Source organism: Python bivittatus, unplaced genomic scaffold, assembly GCF_059951505.1.
Source record: "Python bivittatus isolate LINGU-HERP-01145 unplaced genomic scaffold, Pbiv_v1 ctg000850_np1212, whole genome shotgun sequence".
Lineage (NCBI taxonomy): Eukaryota > Metazoa > Chordata > Lepidosauria > Squamata > Pythonidae > Python > Python bivittatus.
In genome coordinates this window covers 5,906,592-5,929,034 of record NW_028277112.1, presented here as the reverse complement: position 1 = coordinate 5,929,034, position 22,443 = coordinate 5,906,592, and the positions used below count along the sequence as shown (strand labels likewise).

Below are 22,443 nucleotides of genomic sequence, written 5' to 3'. Positions count from 1 at the left end.
AGAAGTTAACCTAAATTCTAATTTTAAAGAACCTGTATATTAGTCATAAAATAAAAGTTAATTTGACTCTGCTTAAATGTTTTTAAAAGCAGTTGTGCTGCTCTATATTTTCCCCCTGTTCTAACCAGTGATGTTACCTTTTTTATATATGAGAAGAACAGAAGTATTTCCAGATGAGGAAATGTTTTGCTGGTAGCATCCCTGGGTTAATGGGACTATGCTTTTATTATGAGAAAGCAAAAAAAAAAAAAAAAGTTAGGGTGAGTAACAGTTGATAGTAGAGCTTTTGAAACAATTTTACATGGTTCCCGCTGGTTCTGCCAGTTTTACTCAAAGTATGGTACAATGCTTTTAAAAATAAGGGAAATAAAACAACCTTTTTTCAGGTACTTAGAAATAAGGGCTGTTCATATTTAATTGCTTCACCAGATTAGTCTGAAGTTCCAGCACTAGTGATTTCCAGCATCTTACAGTATCATTCAACCATCACTATATAACAGTAATGAAATATGGGCTTTATATTGCCACAGTAAAAGTTGGACAGTGCTGTAGGACGTCAGAAATCACAAATAAAGAAATCTGCTTCCCCCTTTCTTTTAGGAGAAACTAGCTTCCAAATTAGCAACAAATCAACATTTGGTAACTCTTTCCTTCCTTCCTTCCTAGATTTATAAACTGCCTCATTTCAGAAAAAATACTGTCCAGTGTTTTGTTTCTGTAAGTGCTTCAGAGCTGTCTTACATCTCAGTAGCATGTTAATGTTTGCAGTTTGTAATTTTAGCTAAGGATCAGATTTCTGTATCCTCCAAGCATCATCACCAGACAAGCTGCAATGAAGTCTACACAAGCAGCAGGTGGAAATTCTGGATAAATTTTTAGTGCACTGCTACTGCAAATTCACAATCTGGTGCCAATCTTTCCTGAAACCTAAAAGGCAATTTATTAGAAAAAAAAAGTTCTGGTTTAGATGCATCCTTTCTGTGCCGGTGCTTTTCCTCTTTGCAAGAAGCATGTGTGTGGCTCTGTCTTGCATCTCTGATTTTTTTTTGCTTACTTTTCTATCTCTTTGGGGGGGGGTGTTACTCTGCTGAGGGTTTTTTGTTCATTTTCTATTTCTATCTACTTTTTTGTTTACTTTTCTATCTGCTTGGGTTGCCTTCTTACTGTAAAATACCTTGTGCTCCTGAAGTTCCCCCCCCCCAAATTTCCACTGATTTTTCTTCCATGTAAAATACATCTGCAGATGTAAGCAATTGCCCTGAGATGCACTGAAATATGTTTATTGTTTAATTATCACAAGTGTTCCATTACTGTGTGAAAGATAAACCATTCACCATATGATAGATTTCCTGGCTCAGATGTCCAAAGAATGTGACTGACCTAAAGTATTATGTACCTAGATTGGGGCAAAGGGGCACCATCTGTTATTCTGATCAGACTTTGGATCACCACAACATGTAGAGCAGTGTTTCTCCAACTAGGCTGGCTGGGGAATTCTGGGAGTTGAAGTCCACACACCTTAAACTTGCTAAGTTGGAAAAACACTGATGTAGAGTGACTCAGTGACTGCAACGATTGTGTTCAACCTCACTCTGCACAATGCTTGTATTTCACATCAGAACGAGACCTAATTAACAGGTACAGCAACTGGAACTACCATTGTACCTGCAAGCACCCTATAATTCCCAGAATTCTCAGCCACCGGCCGTAGCCGAATAAGACGGAAGAGTGGGCTACAGTCTCCACCCCAGCCAGGGCACAGCGATTAAACGGGATGAGGGCTGCGCACGCATCAACCGGAGAGGGGGCAACATTGAGCTCAGTACGCGTGTGCAGAGCGCCGGTTACGTCACAGCGTCGCTGCTGCCTATTTTCCTTTCCGGCGGCCATCTTGGTTTCCTGCGCGTGCGGCCCCTGGATTCGGCGCTTTTCTCCTGCGGCTTCGCCTCCTCGCCTGTCCGTAACTGGCCGTTTCCTCCCGCAAAGGTACGAAGAAGCCAAAGAGGGAAAGAGGGAGGGAGACAAAAAGTCGCTGGTGGCGGTCGGCATCCTTATCTGGGAGACGCCTTGTGGGCCTGTGAGTCGGGAAGAAGCCTCGGGCCTGAGTGCGGAGAATCCCGGTGCTGCCTCGAGAAGTGGCTGCCTGATTCCGGTCGCCTGCCAGCCCTCGGCGCTTCGGGAGCGGATGTTGCCTTCTCGCGCGAGGAAGCTGCAGTTTATCGTAGGCTGAGCCGAGCAAGGCCGGGCAGCGTTTGAACGTCCCCTTTAATCCCGCAGGTATCGAGGCGTTGCGGCTCTATCCGTCTAATCCTCCCTTTTGCCTTTTTTTGCCTTAGATGAAAGAAACGATCATGAATCAAGAAAAATTAGCTAAACTTCAAGCCCAAGTGCGCATCGGTGGGAAGGTAAGATGGGATATTTCCCATTTCTCGTCCCTCTTTCTTCTTAGCCTCGCATCAAATTACATTCCACAGTAGCCATGTTGTGGGCTCGCCCTACAGGCCTCTGACTTTAATCTGGCAAAGTTGCTTTCATAATTTAAAACTTTTTCATTAATTGTTCGTATAATTCGACTTTGTAACTGGCTTGGGAGGTGAGTTGGAAGAAGTTGAACCTCAGCTACGTAGTTTAGTATTGTGTAGATCTGTTGAGAAATATTCAGTGAGATTTATTTTCAGGAAAGTTTTTTGGATAGGCCTGATTTCTATATGATTTAACTGTTAAATAGGTAAACAAGCAAATCATACATTGTGAGAAGGAGTGTTGGAATTGATAGAATAGCGAGACCATCTATGATTTTAAAAAGCTAAGCAAGGACAGATCTGCTTAATACTTGAATGAAAGACCACCAGGAGATAGCAGAGTTGTAGGCTAGACTATAAAGTTGAAAAAAACATCCCAGGAAGAATACAGCAGCTGGCCACTTTCACACTGTTGCCAAGAAAACTGCCTGTCTGTGTAATTGTGAGGAACCATGTTTGAGGTGAGGAGCCATGTTTGAGGAGGAGGCCGTTCCTTAACTTGCATAGCCATTAAGTTCATTGAGAAGTAAAAAGGGGAAGGAACTAAGACTCTTTCTGTTTTGGAGGAAAGATATATACAAACTAAGAAACAATGTAATGTACTTATATCTTCACTGATTTAACTAATCATTAAACATAACTTTGCAAGTGTTCTAAAGAAACTTCTAAAGAAAATGATTAATTGGCCAGACAGTACTATATTTAAACTTTGTACATGATAATATTTGAGTTGGTGGTAGCATGGCCAATGAAAAGGGAGGGTTGTCCAGAGAATGCTGTCCATGAAAACATGATAACTGTGGTAGTTAAGTGCCTGATAAATACACCTTTATTTCTTGGAAGACTTTGGCAATTTGTGAAATTGATATGATAAAGGTAACTTGCTAGCAATAAATCGTATACTAAAAATTATAATATATTGAAGGCTAATAAATTAAGCAGGGTTAGGCCTAGTTAGTACTCCGATGGGGGTTTCCCTGGGATACTAGGGCTGTAGGCTAGACTGGGAAGTCCAGAAACATCCTGTTACCAAGAAAACTCTATGGACATTTCTTTGAGGGCATCAGGAGTTGGGCTTTAGTTAACAGACTTTACTTTTTTATGCTATGTGTTCCTAAATTAAAGATTCAACAAATTCAGTAAAACTTAACTTTCCCATCAGGCTGATTGTTATTATGCTTTGGAATGTAATCCTATAGCCACTTATTTGGAAGAAAGCCCATTAAATTATATGATGCTCTTGCATAGATAGGTATAGGATTATGATTGAAGATTAAACATGGTCTGTGTACTACACACTTGATCTTAGCCAAAAGGCCGAGAAGCGATGGTCTGTGTACAAAATGTGTATATTGTAGCTTTCTGATATGGACAGTACTAGACTCGGTTTCCATTAGAAACCTATCTTTAATTAAGGGTGGAGTCTGTGGAATTTCAGGTCCCAGCATGAGGATATTACAGCTGGAACCTATAATTTTCATCATACACACAACTTTAAATGGTTATTAATGTAAAGCAGCATAATTTTTAGACTGAAAATAATGACTAAGATGTCTTAGCCTGTGAATTTAGTTGGATTTATTTAATTGAATTAAACCTTTTACATATGTTTTGAGAGCTAGTATGGTGTACTCCTTAAGGTGTTGGGTTCAAACTCATTCTTAGCCATGAAGGTTTATTGAGTAACATTCCAGTCATTATCTTTCAGTCCAGTTGATCCCTCATTGTAGTTACTGTGCATAAAATTAGAGGATGGAATGCTATATTTGTCACTTTTCCCTGAAGGAAAGGCAGGTTAATGTAAATCCAGTTAATGAAAATTTAAAAATTAAGCATTGTTTGGATGTAAACATACCATAGCTGATTAATTGGTGGCCACCATTTTGGTCAACAATTCAGAATTGCTTAGCTAGAATGATCTCTACTGCATATACAAGCAGTGGTGCCAAACAAAAATGTGAAAATCCATTTCTGCGAAGAATGTGGTGTAATTCAGAAAGGGGCCTATCTGGTTTAAAACATTGAGACAGCATTCTGCAATCATTTAGACCCACTGACTTATAAAACATACTAGATTGGAACTATATTCTTTCCTTTTTTTTGTTCAGTCCTCATTACTTGTGGCTCTTACCATGATTTCTGTAACATTTTGGCCTCCTGACAGCATTTTGCTCACAGTTCTCCCCCCAAAGAAAGTGAACCTGGATTGTGGAGGATGTCTTGTAAAAATGGGATTGGTTTGTTTAACTGCTTTGATTTTCTTTGCAGATATTCTGTATGTTTGCCCAAGAAAACTGAATTAAAGAAAATGGGGTAAACTCCGCCAAAGATTATTGTAATAGTGTTTCAAAACTCATTGTTCCATCTACCAAAAGTTATTGAGCTCTTTAGTTAAATATATCTGTGTTGCTAATTTTTATGTTGATTCCCTGAAAAATATCTTTTCAGCATTTGAAACAGATTACTGGGCAAATATTATATATAAGTCTGTCTTCAACTAATTTTGTTGAACTAGCTTCATTCCTGTTTATCAGTGGAGTTGCTTAGCTTTTGCAGAAGGAAAAAATGCTTAGTGCATCCAGGGATATGTTGCCTGACATTTATGCACTCTACATAAATTAAGTGTCTAATGACAATATTTTGAAGAGAGTTAAAAATGTACTCTTTCTTTGTAGGGTACTGCTCGTAGAAAGAAGAAGGTGGTTCACAGAACAGCTACAGCAGATGACAAGAAACTTCAGTTTTCCTTAAAGAAGCTGGGTGTAAATAACATATCTGGGATAGAAGAGGTAACAGCTTTTTCTTTCACAGTGCTTATAAACACTTGGTGAAATGCTGATTTTAAGAAATGAAGTTTAGTAGGAAATGGATGAAATGAAGCTCACTTTTATAAAAACAAAAGTTATTAGTACAATTCATAGATATTTTTGTTGTATTGTATTTGTTGTATTGTAGGTCAACATGTTTACCAACCAAGGCACTGTAATTCACTTCAACAATCCTAAAGTTCAAGCTTCGCTAGCTGCTAACACTTTCACAATCACAGGCCATGCTGAGACAAAGCAGCTGACTGAAATGTTGCCTAGCATCTTAAACCAGCTTGGGGCTGACAGTCTGACAAGCTTAAGGAGACTGGCAGAGGCACTACCAAAACAATGTAAGTAGGACTTAAAGACACACTATAATTGAGAACGAATATTCTGAAAAGGGTTTAAAACATTTATGTTAAGTACCTAGATAGATAGGCTTGCAATCTTTCTGAAAAAGGCTCTAAATTTGAGTTTTCATGGGAACACATTCTTAATTAGAACTTGATACATTACTCCTTGTGATTTTCACTTGATGCCCAGATTGAAGATGGTGTAGTGATCAGTGGAAGAAGTTCTTTTTGACAAATGTATAGAAGATCTGTGTTTAGACTATATTCCAGATGCTGAGTTGTGCAGAGAAGGTTTTAGAAAGTGAGCCAAGTTCTTGTATAATTAGCATAAATCGGGTTAACTATGGCTGGGAGCCACAAAAACTTCACAATAGGTGTAGAGTTAGTACTGCAGGGATTATGGCAGTAGCATAAGAACAACTGAAAAAAAATCAGGTCTTTGCTTGGAGGAATTAGGCTTTTAAAAAGAAAATTGGTGCATTGATCCTAACAGACATTAGAATTATTTACTTTGTTTCTCATTCCATTAAAGACAACCCTAATTATTGTGTGACTGAATTCCAGCAATCTGAACCAAAGCAAGAGGGCACAAATAAACAGACTGGAGTTTCATGTGGCCCACAAGTATAAAGAGTGACCTGCAGTATTTTTTAACTAATAGACTGCTTACTGGAATCTTCATGCTTGTAATAGGAAATAGGCAAAAATTGCTTTGTAGTGGCCTAGTAGTTAGGAAAACTCTATAAGAGTGTCATGCAAAAAAGTATTATCTGAAATTTCAGGTAATTCAGATGTCATCTTTCATCCCCACCTCCAAAGGGTGGAATCAGGAAGAGGAATGATAGCTCTGTTCCTCTGTTAAGATTTTTTTTTTTCATGAATTAAGAAAACTGCAAGTCCATTTTTTTTCTTAGTTCGTGAAGAAGAGAGAAACCTAACATTTCCCCATGACTAATGAGTATGAATAGCCAGATTTTCTGCAAAGAAACTGGTGAATAAATATATGTGGTTCACTTTTTCAAGGCTAGAGAAACAAGGTGGAGATTTGCTGAAAATTATTACATATTACTTTCTTGAATACATGATTAAAATCGGAAATGCTTTTGTTTTTACCTTGGGAGAAGTGTGAACATTTTTTTTCTAGCTTGAATAATGTTGGACTGATTGTTCCTTAATTTATTGCATGCAATTTTGGGGTCATTCTTGCCTAAAAGCAAACTATATACATGTGAAATTGACTATTTTGGAAAACAAAATTCTAGACAGACTTTTGGGTGGCCTATTCTATTGAATATATTACATTCACAAATTCTATGTGCCTATTTGGAACTCCCATTGAGTTCAGTGGGACTTATTCTGAGGTAAGTGAGTAAGAGACATTGTGATGGAAGGTGAAAATATTAGATAAGAGATACCTCATCCATGTCTTAATATGTGATTTTAGCTGTGGATGGAAAAGCACCTCTTGCTACTGGAGAAGAAGATGATGATGAAGTTCCAGGTAAGAATTGTTAGCCTCATTTCTTATTTTTATTAAAATGTGAGTAGGTGCTTATACCTGTTTTGGGATAAATGAAAGTAAACAAATGTAAGGTAATGTATGTAAGAGAAGTACTGTAGATGAGGAAATCAGTTGAACGTAATGGAATATTCAACTCATGAAGGGGTTGTTTAAATCCTGAACCTAACATTATCTATGGAAGCACAGCTGATAGTGGTAGCTAAGAGTGGCTAGAATCTGCATAGGATTGCAAGTAGTTCATTATTCTTCCATTACACATGATGGTTATATCTAGACTGGACTATTACACTGTATATAGTGCTGTATATGGTGTTCCTTCAAAATTGCTCTGGTGCTTATGGGTATTGAGTATTCAGAGTGCATTCTATCAATAATATTGTATCTGCTGTTCTTGCTGCCAGTTGTGCCTCAGTTTAGTGCAAAGAACTGGAGTTGTCCTTTAAAGCCATAACTACCTGAAGGATGAGACTCAGCCATAAGATGAGTCTGGGATTTTACTAGGAAGTCTGCCACGGAATTACTCAAATTGACAGGGTCTATCCCTTCTGAACACCAATCAGAGTTTAGATGGAATTTTTGGAGAGAAAAATTTGGATCCCTCTTTCACGTGCTTTTGGGCAGCTTAACAACTGAATTGCTGGTCCCTATTGTGGTTACTGAACAAGGACTACCTGCAGAGAAATATACATGACATGCAAAATGTTTTGTTTTAGGGTTGGAATGGTCAGTGGACAGAATTTGAAAAGATTTGAATATTTTGTGTTCTTATGACTTTAGATAGTTGGAAATACTTTCTTGACCTCAATTTTTGTTATCCAGAAGGGTAGAATATGTGGTTGGGCTTCTGGTGTATACAGGTAGTCTTCGGCTTATAACAGCAATTGGGACCGGAATTTTTGTTGCTAAGTGACATCATAAAGCATGACGTCATGTGACTGTGCTGCTTAGGGACAGTAGTTCCAGCACTCCTGGTTGCCGTTGTTAAGCGAATCACCGTGGGTCATCAAGTGAGGACATCATGTGTTCAGCATTTGTGACCTCTGTTGGTTTCCCCATTGACTTTGCTTGTTGGAAGCTGGCAAAGAAGGTCGCAAATGGCAACCATGGGATGCTGCGATGTAATCACAACCTGGGTGCTGAGTGCCTGGATTGGAATCACATGACTGCGGGGACACTATGACAGCCAGAATTCCAAGGACAGGTCTTAAGTCCCCCTTGTTCAGTGCTGTTATAACTTTGAATGGTTGCTGAACAAATGGACGTAACTCAAGGACTACCTGTAGTTGATTAAAAAATAATTGCATTACAATGTATTACTTCTGTCAGCTTGGTTTATGTGAGGTAGAGATAGTTGTATAGTTATGTAGGAAGCTTTAATGCTTAATGCCCTCTGATAGATATGCAGTTCTGAAATGTTTTTGATTTTGGCATAAGCTTTAAAATAACACTTTTTTCACTTAAAAAGAACTCATTCCATTTTTTTCCTTTTCAGATCTTGTGGAGAACTTTGATGAGGCTTCCAAAAATGAAGCAAATTGAATTGTCATGTTCAGTAAAACTTGAAAATTATGTGGAGCTGCTATTTTATATTGTGACTTTTATTTGTAATATTTTGTACTGATCTTAGTCTTAAGATCTGTAATATTTGGAAACTCCCTTCAATGCAGCTCTCTTCAGTTATTGTTAGTGCACGATGCAGGTGGGCTAGAAGTGCACAAAATGGAAAAGTACTAAGTCAAAAAGCTAATAAAGACTAAATCTTTAGGCAAATACTTTATTGGTATTTTTGTATGTAATTCAAAATAATTAGTTACTTGTGATAGTGGTGGGAAACGGAGCTTGTTGGTTTTAAATCTTGTCAAAGGAAATCACAGATGATGTGATAATAAGTTAAAGATCTTCCAGGTCCACCTCTGTTGCATTACCTATTATAAATATTTATTCCAACATACTGAACTGGGCTTAAGGTCACAACTAGATTATTGTTGGTGGTCCAGATTTGACCTGAATACAAGACAAGCAGGTTAGATAGCTGAGTGTTATGAATACTCAGCCTTTTAGCTAAAGGCTTTAAGGTTGGTTTAGCATAGCCTTTATCTGGTCTCCTCTGGATATGCTGGACTTCAGCTCTCTAAGTTCTTAACCAGCAGGGCAGCTACTGTATATTATTTGGGAATTATAAGAGATGAAATCTAACTGATGTTGAGGATACTAAAACGGAGAAGGGTAACTTAGGATATAATTTAACATACACCGTATCCCTCCAAGTTTAATTCTTTTTTGTTTAAGTGAATATGAAGAACTCTATAATGTATCAGTAATCTTTATTTACTAGATATAGCTATAAAATGTTGTTTGGGCAATGCAGAAGAATAAGGTCACAGGGTTTCAAATGAGCCTAAAAGTATCTACAATATACATCCAAATAATCAGGATTAATCTTTGAGTTACTGTGATTTTAGTGATAGGGTGATTTTTCCCCCCTTAGTTTATTCTTTACAGCTATTGCCATTTTCCTTTCCATGTGGAAGTTAATATAAAGAATTGTTCAGAATCACTGCAATCCATAGATCTAACTACCACCATCAGTGGTCATTCTGATTTCCATTTTGTTTTTACTTTTGAGACAGCAGTTTGACAACAAAGCACCAAATGACTCTGCTTTATCTTGAGTAACTGGATCATTAGCAGCAGAATTGTGTTCATTCTGCTAGGTACAAAGAATAATATTGAATTGGAAACAAGATTGTTTAGACACTGCTATCTCACAGAAAAACTTATGAGTACAGTAGACATCAATACAGTAATGTTCACTAGTGAACAGTTCATGTCAGTGGATGTTGTCCCTTGGTTGAATTGATTTTTAGGTAAAATATTAATTTTAATGCATTAGCTACACTGATGTTTGGACAAAAACTTGGTGTAAAAATCTGTATTTCAGTCTTAGATCAAAGAAGGGCTTTTGTTGTGTTAAGTTGCCTATTTAAAAAAGATAGGCACAGGCAAGATGAATACATTTGAAGAGCAATTTGTACTCTAAAATAACATAAATAAGCCTTTTTTTCTTAGTAGTAATTAATGTCATGGCTAAGTAGTCTGTCTTGGGTACTATTTGGATGAAGGATCACTAGGAAATCCCAGAACTGTAGGCTGCACTGAAAAGTTGAAACAATATTCTGGAAGAAGATAGTGGCAAATCAGTTCCATGCTGCTGCTAAGAAAATGATCATGGGCAAATCCTTGTCCTCAGTTATAAAACAAAAGCAGTTAAGCTGCATGAAGTATAGAGCATCCCCCCATTTTAACAAGATTATACTCCTTAAAAATTGACTACTGTAGATGAGAGGATCTCAGACTGCAGTCTGACTGGAAAGGTTATACTGTAGGGAAATATATAATACCTGCAATAACCCAACTATTATCTATTATTAGCCAGTGGCAGGAATTACATCTATTTTACCAGATAGCTATATTGTGTTGATGCTGTCTAGCTGCTTTCAATAAAACTTCCAGGGTTTTATGAGGTTTTAGAATACAGTCTTTGATTTAAATATGCTATTGTGGAAGAAAAATTATCAAGATGACTCGTGCATTTTTATTTATATGGCAATACTACATGTGAATGGTTTGCTAACATCTTTAGCAATTTCAGTGATCTACAGGAAAAAATGTGACAACTGCTATACTATTTAATGGTGAAAAGAAAGTATGGAATGACTGCAACATGTAGGTTGCTTGTGGTTATAAATACTAAGGAAAAGCTTTTTCTAAAAAGTACTAAATACAAAAACAGATTTAAAAAGAAATCATGATAGACAACAGCTCAAAAACACAAGTTGTACTTTATATAAAGTAACCACTTTGAAAACAGTTTAAAAAATGTAAGTTTGTTTTCAAGTCACAATTTTATAAAACCAAAAAACAGCATTTTATCTCAGAAGGCATGGGAATAAAATAATACTAACACATAGCATATTAAATACACATTGAGAGGTACACATGTTTTCAGCCACCTAAAATTTAAGTAGCAGAATCTAAACAATTCTCTTTGGCTAGTAAGATTCTCATAGTAGGAGAACCTACCATATATCAAGTATTGCACAATTTTCCCATAGCAGTGTAGAGACATATTTCAGCATTTTCAATGAAACATGTTTACCTCGTGCTTTTTGTGTTTTAGTGTGAGAATTAACAGTTCCATATAACATGCAATAAATATGATTAATAATATTCAGGTTACTATCTATTGAATGCAAAAATGGATGGGTTGCTAATTTGTTACAATCCAGAATAATTTCATTTAGTAGTCAGTATTTTTGATCACGTTTCTAAAATCAAAGGCTTTGAACAAGCATTACAATGAGATACGTTTATTCTTTTAGGTGGCTCTTAATTAAAACCACTATTACTTAATTTGTAATAGTGTGTTAATGTTAAGAATTTTTCAGCCATTCCAAGTTATAGCCCTGACCAGCTATATTTTTGTATATATATTATTCCTCTATCCAATTCAAATACTTAAATCTATAGTAGAAAATCATGTTCAGCCTGTGAATTTCAACGGCGGCACAGAAATAGAACAAGCTATATTAGAGTAAAACAGAATTCTGTCCATCTGCTCTTTGCAGACTAGTAAAGATTTTAGAAGTCAGTTGCTATTAGGGTGTAAACAGCAAAAAAGAAGAAAAAACCTTCCTAAGTGTAGCAAAGAACTGACTTGTCTGTACATGAAAATAAATAGCCACATGAACTGCACATTACAATGCCCTGTTGGCACCAACTGAATCAAAGTGCTGGATAGTATGTCTTTAATATGATCTAAACATTTATCTTGCTATCTACTTAAAATGTATAAAATAAATCATACATCAGCATGGGATATGATTTTGTACATTGTCATAATACTTTACAATTCCTTTTTCAAGTGTGGTATACATTTTATGAAATAGAAACAGAATAGGTTTGAATTTTAAAACATCTATGAACATCCCTCAGATGAAAAATGGTTCACTTAAAATATTACCCAAAAGAGAAGAAACAATGGCTTGAATAAACACCCATAAAGTTTTTCTGAACTCACCTTTCAAGTGCTGTGTTATTAGTACCCATTTTCTTATCTAAACATTGAAACCTAGAGGAATTCTAATGCCATAGACCCTACTGAAACATTGGAACAATAAACCAGCACTATGGCACAGGAAAGGTTTGCTGGGACAAAAGGCAGTATCTTCTATTATAATCAACTGCTAAATATGCATGCCAGTAACCTACCATTTCAAACACATTTGGTAGGTAGTAAGAATGAAGAGTGGACTAAGGTACCATAAAAAAATTCCAAGCCTTTATGTTGATAGGTATTCTAATGAAGCCCATTTCTTCACCTATTCCACAGCTATGATAATATTATTCCTTGATGTTTTGAAGGAGTGTTAATAAATGAGTCTCAATAACCTGTTGAACTGAAATGGGGAGGAAACACAGTTAGTATTCAATTCTTTAAACTGGTGGGCTCTTCTAAAAACACTGAAAGATGTGGAGGCTACATTGAGATTTTGTTAATAGTTGATATATATTATGCACGCACCTATCAGTTTCCAATACACAACTGACTACACTTGTGAAGAAAAAGAACCAAGTTATACCCACTTAATTCTGAGTGGCTGTGGTTAGTGATCTTGGGAAAAATTTTAAATTCTTGATACAACAAGATATTGATTTTTTACTCGTTCACTTTTTTATAATAAGTGAAAGGTACCCTTCATTTCTATATGGAAAAAATAAGGATTGCTGTTTGGGTGCACTGTTAGGAGTAAAGGCTCTTCCCAAGCCTTGACCTCAATGGTGACACAAGCACCATCAGTAGGATCCAACATTATACATGTCTGTGTATAATGTGTCATCGCAAATACATATGTGCTCCTCACACAGCTACACACCTGATGGTTTTGCAGCTTATTAAAGTGAGTTCTACTGTATCTTCTCTTGATCATGCTCTACTACAACAAAGAACCTGTATTAGAGGGAAGCTTAGTTCTCAGTGTCCCCCCCCTTTTGTTTTTTTACAGAAAAAATAAGCAGAGAGCAATTTACAACATGAGTGGGGAGACATAAAAAGGTTTTGATCTTGACAGGGGAATGGAGACACAATATTTATCTTTGCATAGCTATGCAAGCTCTGTAAATAGTAAATGCTGAAGAAGCAGCAGTAAACTTGGGAGTTCTGATTAAACAGAATATGGTTCTAAAATACCCATTTGTATGCTCATAAACAAAATCTGAGTTATTAAGTGGTTAAACTAAGCAATTGATAGAAAAAAGAACAGCAACAGTTTGTTAAAAACTGCTTGAATACTCACCACTACGATGGCCCAAGGCTACAGCAAGATCCATGGAATTATATCCAGAATCAGTTTCTACGGTTGGATCAGCACCATGTTCTACTTAAAACAAAATGATACTAAGCACTGATTCAGTAGCATGTACATGCATTTTTAACTTCATTGCTTAATCCAGAGGTTCCCAAACTTTCTTGGCTCACAATGCCCCGAGGGCACTGCAGTGAACTCTCAGTTCTATTTATTATGTAGCAAAATACCCTGCAGCACCCCTGTGAGTTCACTGCCACGGCACACAGTTTGACCACTGCAGGTTTAATTTATATTAACAATACTTACCTAAGAGTATTTTGACACATTTCACATGATTCCCATGAACAGCATAGAGCAAGGGTGTACCACCATTCTGAAAAAAAAAAAAAAAGAAAATTTAAAGAACGCAATTCCTTTGCACAGGTGAATGATAAAGCAATTGGCCCCCAAATTTTAATTTAGTTTATCAGCAAAGTGTATTACATGGTCCCAATCCACTTTTCCTTATCCAAATCATGTGCATAAAAGGTGGAAGAAAGAAGGATGTTTACCATTCTGCCAAGCTTCTCTAAAGAATATAAACAGATGTAAGTTAACGCTGTTCTCCTTTTTTCTAACAGAAATTGGGAAAGGAGGGAGGGAGCAGTAGAGAGAAAGAGAGGTGGATTTTCTTTTGTGAACCAGGCTTTTGCCTGCACATATATGTATTGTTGCTTCTAAAGACCAAATTCTTAATTTCTCTTCCTACCGAGTTTTTGAGCAAAGTGGCAAAGCATCCACAGATAGTTCAACCCACTAGCTGGGTGGCTTCCTTGTGGCTGGACTCAGCCTGCTGACCGGAATGCTGCAGGAAGCACTCAGGTGTCATTGATGGAATGGCACATCATGGCCACATGGGGTGTGGGAAGGAACTATGAGCCACAGGTTGCCCTCAGTGCCCTCAATTCCTGGAACAACAACTACAAGAAAGTGCTCAGGAATTAAACCAGGCCAGAAGGTACTATTATGGTTTTATAAGATGACAGACAGCAGAAATTGCAGAAAAACCAGACTCAGTAGGTATTCCTTTCCAAGATTAATTGGGAAGGTTAAAGGTTAAAGGAAAAAGAAGAGGAAGAAGCAGATAAGATGGATGGACAAGATTAAATAGATTGTAAAAATATTGTAGAAGAATTCTGCGAAATGCATTAAAATGGCAGACATTTATCTATCTAGTCATCAGTGTCAAGCTTAACTTGATGGCACCTAAGTAACATAATTCCCTTGAAAGTTATCTTGGTCATTTTGATTGGTATGAAGAGCCAGAACCCTGAATTATACAGTCAAAGAAAAGAAAGCCAAATACATTTATACAATCCAATTTACCATATCAACTATTCAGGAAACAAGGAGTATCATATAAAGAACAGAAATTGAAATGAAATTTCTAAAGAGAACATTCACTCTTTATGCTCTGCTAGAGGCATATCAAGTTCAGTGTTACATATTAAGGCACCTGCACTCCCATTGAGAGACTTACCCAGTCATATTCATTTACGTCAACTCCACAATCAAGCAGCATCTTGACAATGTCTGTATACCCTTTACTACATGCTAATGACAGTGCACTCTCTCGCCCTTTCCCCAAGATTTGTGGGTCTGCACCCTGTCAGGAAAAACAGCACTGTTTTCATTAACAGAATCATCCATGTGTGGAACCCATGGCTCAAATACTCTCCTAAGTCCAAGGATCAAACTACCGTTATACTATATAGCCACTTGCTTCTTTAAAATCAGCACGGCATCTCTAAAGTGCCATGGAACAATTTGTTCAAATGAGCCACTCTTTCTTCTTATACATACATTCCACCTCTGTTGGAGTTTAAAACAATTACTTCTTGATTCTGGCCCATCAAACAGTTTTTATTTATAACAGCTTTTACATTCCTAAATAATAATCACATATCTTCAGTCATTATATTTCCCACCATCCCTCTTTTAGAACATGAATGCGAAACAATATTTTAAGTACTGATGAGTCTATCATTTAGTATGATAATGCCTCATCTGTGCATTCTGGGAAAAAAGGTTCTTTATTGTTCCTGTTGAAAGTATCAACATAAGATATATAGAAATGTAGAAATGGGAGAATTAACAATCTGGACATGAAACTATTTCTATAAATGGAAGAAATACTTCCAAGAAATAATATGAGACCAATGCAGTATCATTTATAACTGCAACCTGTATCTCTCAGCAGCTATATCAAATCACTCTGAGCACTACTGCTATTGCCTACTTGCTGTAATGAGGTTGAAGCCCACAAGGTAAAAGGCTGATGGTTCTAAATCTTGTTTCCCAGATGCCCTCTGGGTCTTCACACTCTTATCCCACCATCTGTTTTGGGGTAACAGCTTGATAATTTCTGCTGCCACCTTCTGTCATGGTAAGAACAACCCTGGCCATGGTAACACAGCAGCTTGCAAATTAGTTCATCCAAAAGAAATCTTTTAAAAAATACACCATTCTGGACAGATCACAAGGCAGCAGTGGATTCCTACAAATTAAGAATCCTCTGCACAAAATATTACAGATCATAAGGAGAGGTTCAGAATATTACAGATCACCAGAAAATTCTAAAGAAAAAAAATCCATCTTCATTGCATAGCCTGAAATATGGATGAACACTGAAATTAAATACCCAGTTCCATAATTTGTACTAAATGAAGAAAAATAGAAAGCAAAAATAATTTTTAAAAATCCCTAGTTCAAATTCCTTTTTATATGTTTTACCTAGTTCTACAGAAACAGAAGGTTTCCTGAACCAAATGGTCCTCTCATTCAATTTCCTGGACTTCTCCAGCTGCTTGGAGATTCCAAAATTGATCATAGGCCGCTGAGGAAGATGGAAATGCCATTCTGTACCCAGACTCTCTCTATAAACTTCTTTCTGGCTTCTGAACAGACCAAATATTTTTTATACCCAGCAGGAGAGGCCAGAAAATCTTGTTCTGTTCTTAACAAGGAGACAATTTTCACTCATGGGGAATGTGGCTTGTGAGTCTGAAGTCTGGCATGCAAGCTACATTCACAACACTTGCATACTCATTTCTCAATTTTTATGTTTTCTCTTGGCACTGATACTACTTCTTTAAATTTCACTTGAAGATTTACATTGAAGATGGAAAGAGACATATCTATTTGCTGCATCACTAGACATGTATAAAATAGAATAGTTTTCACTTACATTTTGGAGTAGAAATTCTACTACTGCAATTTGCCCATGAGCTGCAGCCCACATTAGAGGAGTAAAGCCTTCTTCATCCATATGGTTGATTACATTTTCTGTTTAACAAAACATACAGATCAACTATCTTTCCACTTATTCTGCCCCCAAATTACCCAAGCTACTGCCAAAACCTGCACCCCATTCACAATACTCTGGGAGTTGCACAAGATGCTCTGCAGCTATGTTTGGCCCAAGATTCAGCCATCTCTGGGCTGCACAGACAGTCTGACATATTAAAACAACTTTTTCTGTTTTTTTTTTAGTTTAAATAAATTATGTTTTAATTACGTAAAAATATTTTCCCATATATTCCTACAGCAGTTGTATATCACAAAAAATTCTAAGAATTTCCTTGGTGAAATTAAGAATTACTATTTATATTCTAAAAAAGCATTCATAATTAGTTGTCTACATTCATCAAATGGTTATCTCAAAGGTAACAAACAAAATTATCTATGATGACATTGCAGTGTAGGCAGTATCATAGGGAATACTGTCAGAACTGAACAATGATGGCATTAGAAGAAGCTTGTACAATAGAAACAAAACTCCTTTATTAGGAGGATGTTCCCTTGCCCACATCACATGATGCACCAAAATTACAGGATACCTTGGACAACAATGTTATAGTACGAGAAAAGGCTTGCTGCTAAATATATTTTCCCAAAGAAAGAGCATAGAAGTCCCATAATTCAAGTCTATATACTGCTTTTAAATCTTTTGTTTCTATAATGCTGATACATAGTTGTTGGTTGTATCAATATTTGTATCAATGCTGATATAAAACGATTTGACATCATGATTAATTAAACCTATATGATTTGGAAGTATTTCAAAGTAAATGGAGAAAAAGAATGGACAATGTGAGGAAGAAATGGAAACTCTCTTAAAAAAAGAGCTCCAGTATAGACCTCACCTAGCAGCATATCACCTCTGCCAAAAAAACAAAACAAAACCCAGAAATCGATTCTTACCTTGTTCTATGCGTGTAGCTAAATACAACATTTCTCCCTGAGCTGCCAGCTGGTGAACAGACAAAGCTGCAAAGGCAACAGCAGAAAACCATATAACGATTCAGTAAATAACCAAATTCTGTGAATAACCAGGAACACCACAGGCACATAAGCTAGGTTTATGCTACATACTGTACTAAGTTATGGTTTGTTTTGCTGCATAAACCACTTAGGTTCACACACTGAACCCTAACTAACCCCACCCATCCACATTTTGGTTTAGTATGATATATGAAACCAGCCACAGGGGTTGGAAACTGATAAAAAGACAACATGTATTAAGGAAGTGAGAGCTTCATTTCAATAATCTTTCATTGTTATAAAGCAATATGGCTGTACAAGATATCTCTCATGAGTAAAGCACTTCTCTGGATCTGTGGTACAAAGCAGCCAAAGCTGCCTGAAGGCTCTTGAGGGCTTCTGTATATGTGCATGAATAGAAGATATTTCTGGGACTGTGCCCAAACTTATTCCTTCCACAGAGGAACACTTACAGTTTACAAGCAAAGGTGTTGTAGAGACTTCATTTCCTCTGTGCTTGTTAGTTAAGGTGGTTGACTGCTTGATAGGTGAAAAATGCTTAGTAGTTGATGGGGTATAGACATGTCTTACTTGAATCCCAGGAGAAGGAGAAGTGTGGATATTGCACTCAGCTAGGTAAAAAAAAGCAGCTGTCAGAATACTGTGGTAATATAACACTATTTTATTGTAGAATAAATTTCTAATTTATAATAATATTTATTCAGTTCTTAAGAAACCAGCATCAAAAGACAGAGCTTATCCTTGGCTCAAGATTTTGCATAATTAGGAGGATAACATGTCCAAATTATGTGAAATGCTAAATAAATCATGGACTCAGTTTCCACATTTGGCATCTGAAGGCAAATGAGAGTATTTAGGCAATATGTATAATATGCTTGTTTGAGCCTAATAAGAATATTTTTGAATGCTAGCTTGTCATGACATTTTAATTACCTGATTGGAGAAAACATTTAGTCAGGATTCAGGCCACGGTATGGGATGGAGATGGCATTGATCATGCTCTTGGATGACCTCTGGTGGGAGCGGGATGGGGGTAGTGCATCAATCTTAGCTCTTCTTGACCTCTCAGCTGATTTTGATACTACCAATCATGGTATCCTTCTGAACTGGGAGTTGGGGGTGGGCAGCACAGTGCTGTGTTGGTTCTCCTCCTTCCTCAGGGGCAGGTTCCAGTCAGTGTTAATAGGAGGGGAGAGGTCCAATTCATGCCCCCTACTTTGTGGGATGCCTCAGGGCTTGGTTCTTTCTCCCCTCCTGTTTAACATCTACATGAGGCTGCTGGGTGAGGTCATCCAACAGTTTGGGTGAGGTATTGCCAGTATGCTGATGATACCCAGCTTTATAGCTCCACCCCAGGCTGCCTGAGTGGTGCTGTGGATGTCCTTTCTGGACTGTTTGGACGCTGTGGGGGCCTGGGTGGGGTGCAACAGGCTTCAGCTCTACCCAAGCAAGACTGAGCGGTTTTGGGTGTTTGGACCATCTGTTGCTGGGGACTTTCCATCGTTGGTCTTGGATGACGTGGCATTGCTTCAGACAGACCCAGTGTGCAATCTGGGGGTCTTCCTGGACTCATGGCTCCTGCTTGAGGAGCAAGTGGCAGCCGTGGCTAGGAGGGCCTTTGCACACCTTTGGGTTGCACACAGGTTGTGCCTGTTCCTGGACAAGGAGGCCCTGCTGTCACTCATGCCCTCATGACCTCCTGTTTGGACCACTGCAATGCACTCTACATGGGCCTGCTCTTGAAGAGCATTTGGAAGCTTCAACTGGTGCAGAATGCAGCAGCATGGGTAATAAACGGAGCTGGTTATTCAGCGTGTGTAACATCTCTACTCTGTGAGCTGCATTGGTTGCCAGTGTGCTTCCAGGTGCAATTCAAGGTGCTGGTTTTCACCTTTAAAGCCCTTCATGGCTTGAGACCAGGTTACTTGAGGGACTGTCTCTCCCCAGTTGTTTCTACCAGTCCAATCCGGTCAGGCAGTATGGGCATGCTTCGGGTCCCACAGGCTAAGGAATACCAGTTGGCGGGGCCTAGAAGAGGTGCCTTTTCTGCCGTAGCACCTGCCTTATGGAACATTCTCCCTCTGGAGATCAGGATGGCCATGACACTGCTGGCTTTTTGTAAGTCCTTAAAGACCTGGTTCTGTGCCCAGGCTTGGGGTCCCAAGTGTGTGCAGGGACCCATTTCGTGATTAATTTAGTCATTATGATGGGTGCTTTATTCTCAGCTGCTATGTATTTTAATGTTTGCATTATTTTAATTGTTTTTATTTTTTAAATTTTATTCACCGCCCGGAGTCCCTTGATGAGATGGGCGGCCATACAAATAAAATAAATAAATAAAATTAACCTATTTAGTATTTTGGATTGGACTGACCCAATCATTATAATAAGAAATTATTCTATTTTTATCCTTAAATTATTATTTATATGTCTGAGACCAAATATTGAGTAGATTCATAAGCATGGAAAGTTCAGACCACTTTACATATAAAAATGGCAGAATGCCAGTGTCAAATACCAGCAATAAAACAGGGAAGAAATATTGGGTCAGGTAAAGTGGAATGTTAAACCAAATTTAAGACCATTCTTTAAATAAGAAAAATGTACAGTGTTCAATTGCACCCATATGTTCATTTGCTTTGGCAGCATTATCCCTGAAAAGAAACACTTTTAAAAACTGACCTTTAAATAATACTGATGCCACTTCAAGGTCAGAGTTCACTTGATCTTGAATGTTTTTGCTATCCTCTTCATTCAATGACTTGACAAATCGGGAACACACATTCATATCAAACCTATTGGGCAAAATGAATTTCATTCCCATGGCAACACTCTGAGCTGGTCCTTCCTCCACACTGGACTCAATGTGGTGTTCAACTTTAATATCTGGCATATGAGACAGGCTAAAGGTACCAGCACAATCTTCCACAATTAGCTGGGCATCAACATCTAGATTGGTTGAAGACTCCATGATCTGAATCTCAGTTATGTAACCTCTTTCTTAAGGTATTTGATGTATTCTCTTCTTCAATGTCAGTGGTTGAGATTTCTAATAATCTATAGTTGGAAACAAAATATCAGTAAATTAGAACATTGTGGCACTGACTCAGTTTACTGTGCAAAGTAAAAATAACAGTCACCATTATGAACTAATTAATTTTGATTAGTACAGAATATTCTCCATCTTCTGTGTATGATAAGGAAAATCCCAAGACGGTCTCTACAATGTTTATATTAAACTCTACTCAAATCAGATTTTTACTACGTTACAGGGCAATCAGCACCAGATAGGAGAAGTCTTAGAAATTGAGAAGGACCTCTTTTCATAAACAATGATTGATGATCTCACATAGAGCTACACATCAAGCATCCATGGTAGGGTATTTGGGGACTTCCCTTTGCCAGTTTCACTGCAAACTTTGCACAGGTTTCACTATATGCAGTATAAAGGGCTAATGCAGTCCTGAACGTGACATTTTAATTTAGATAAAGAACTAAGTTCCACCTTTCTACCATGAATTTATAAGCGAAGGCATCTCATAGCGTTTTCTTTTATTCAGGAAGGTTGCCTATGAACTGAAACATGAAACCAGTATTTCTTTCTATAGGACACAGCTAACTTATGGTTTTGTTGCCACATGATATGGCAATGACAACCAATTTAAATGCCCTAGAGATGAAACAAGTTCACAGAAACTAAAATTTTATTTATTTATTTTATTTTCAAATTTGTATGCCGCCCATCTCCCCCAATGGGTGACTCTGGGCGGCTCTATTTTTATTTATTTTCAAATGACGCCTCCGTAAGGATGCCTCACCTCCAGAACCAGCGTCCAGCGAGCTGCAGAAGAAACAACCTGCTGGACCCGAAAGGCTTTTGGTCTGACCCAAGCCCAGCTCTTCTCACGTTCGCAGACCCCTATCTAAGCCAACCCGGGTCTCTCCGGTCTAAATCTTCGGCACTAGCGATTTCCACTATGGCTCAGAGGCTGCTGTGCGTCACCTCTCCCACTTGACTTCCACAGGCCGCCGAGTTCCTCCTCTTCCCCCTCGGCATCTTTCAGTCGCGTAGCCCCGATTCATTCCTCACATTGTCAACCAAACTGCGGCTGTTGTTATTCCGTTCCATGACGTCACTTCCGCTGAAGCACACGGAAGACTCGGAAATGCAGGGGCGGCCCTGTTGCTACGGCTACCTGAACTGGGCTGCAAGCCTCCAGAAGACCACGAGAGGGCAGTACACGGCGGCAGATACTAGATTTATCTGTTTCCTTACTACCCTCTCGTGGTCCCCTGGAGGATTGCAGGCACCCAGCCAGCCCCGAGACAGAGGCCACTCTGCCTAGTCTCCACAACCTCTTCTACCCTCTTGTATAAGCATAGGAATAAGAAGAATGGAGAAAAGGCCACCATAAATTTAGAGCAACGGAACCCCTGAGGCAAAGGTCTGTCGAGGGTAGGCGGGAATCGCAAAGTGACTTCCCTCTAGCTTATTCTGCCCCCATCTGGCGGAATGAAATGGGAGGCGGAAGCGGAAGCGGAAGCGAG

General features: G+C 38.1%; 2 protein-coding genes across 6 annotated transcripts; one reads left to right on the top strand and one right to left on the bottom strand.

Moving 5' to 3' along the window:
- The first annotated feature begins 1,832 nt into the window (after positions 1-1,832).
- BTF3 (basic transcription factor 3) lies at positions 1,833-8,976 on the top strand. Its single transcript, XM_007438621.4, has 6 exons — positions 1,833-1,986; positions 2,337-2,405; positions 5,198-5,311; positions 5,478-5,679; positions 7,127-7,183; positions 8,697-8,976. Exons 2-6 carry the CDS (start codon positions 2,337-2,339, stop codon positions 8,741-8,743), a joined length of 489 nt encoding a protein of 162 aa, XP_007438683.1. The 5' UTR covers positions 1,833-1,986; the 3' UTR covers positions 8,744-8,976.
- ANKRA2 (ankyrin repeat family A member 2) lies at positions 2,199-22,334 on the bottom strand. 5 transcript variants are annotated; one of them, XM_088130462.1, is made up of 9 exons: positions 21,714-22,334; positions 20,578-20,952; positions 18,348-18,506; positions 17,815-17,880; positions 16,799-16,896; positions 15,092-15,217; positions 13,879-13,945; positions 13,561-13,641; positions 2,199-2,331 (listed from the first exon to the last, which is right to left on the bottom strand). In XM_088130462.1, the coding sequence occupies exons 2-9, from the start codon at positions 20,864-20,866 to the stop codon at positions 2,297-2,299; spliced, it is 921 nt and encodes a 306-aa protein (XP_087986588.1). In that variant the 5' UTR covers positions 20,867-20,952; positions 21,714-22,334; the 3' UTR covers positions 2,199-2,296. The 5 variants fall into 5 exon arrangements, with proteins under 5 accessions (XP_087986588.1, XP_087986589.1, XP_007438680.1 ...); XM_088130463.1 differs by lacking the exon at positions 2,199-2,331 and adding an exon at positions 2,413-2,644; XM_007438618.3 differs by lacking the exon at positions 2,199-2,331 and adding an exon at positions 11,066-12,663.
- Positions 22,335-22,443: the final 109 nt, after the last annotated feature.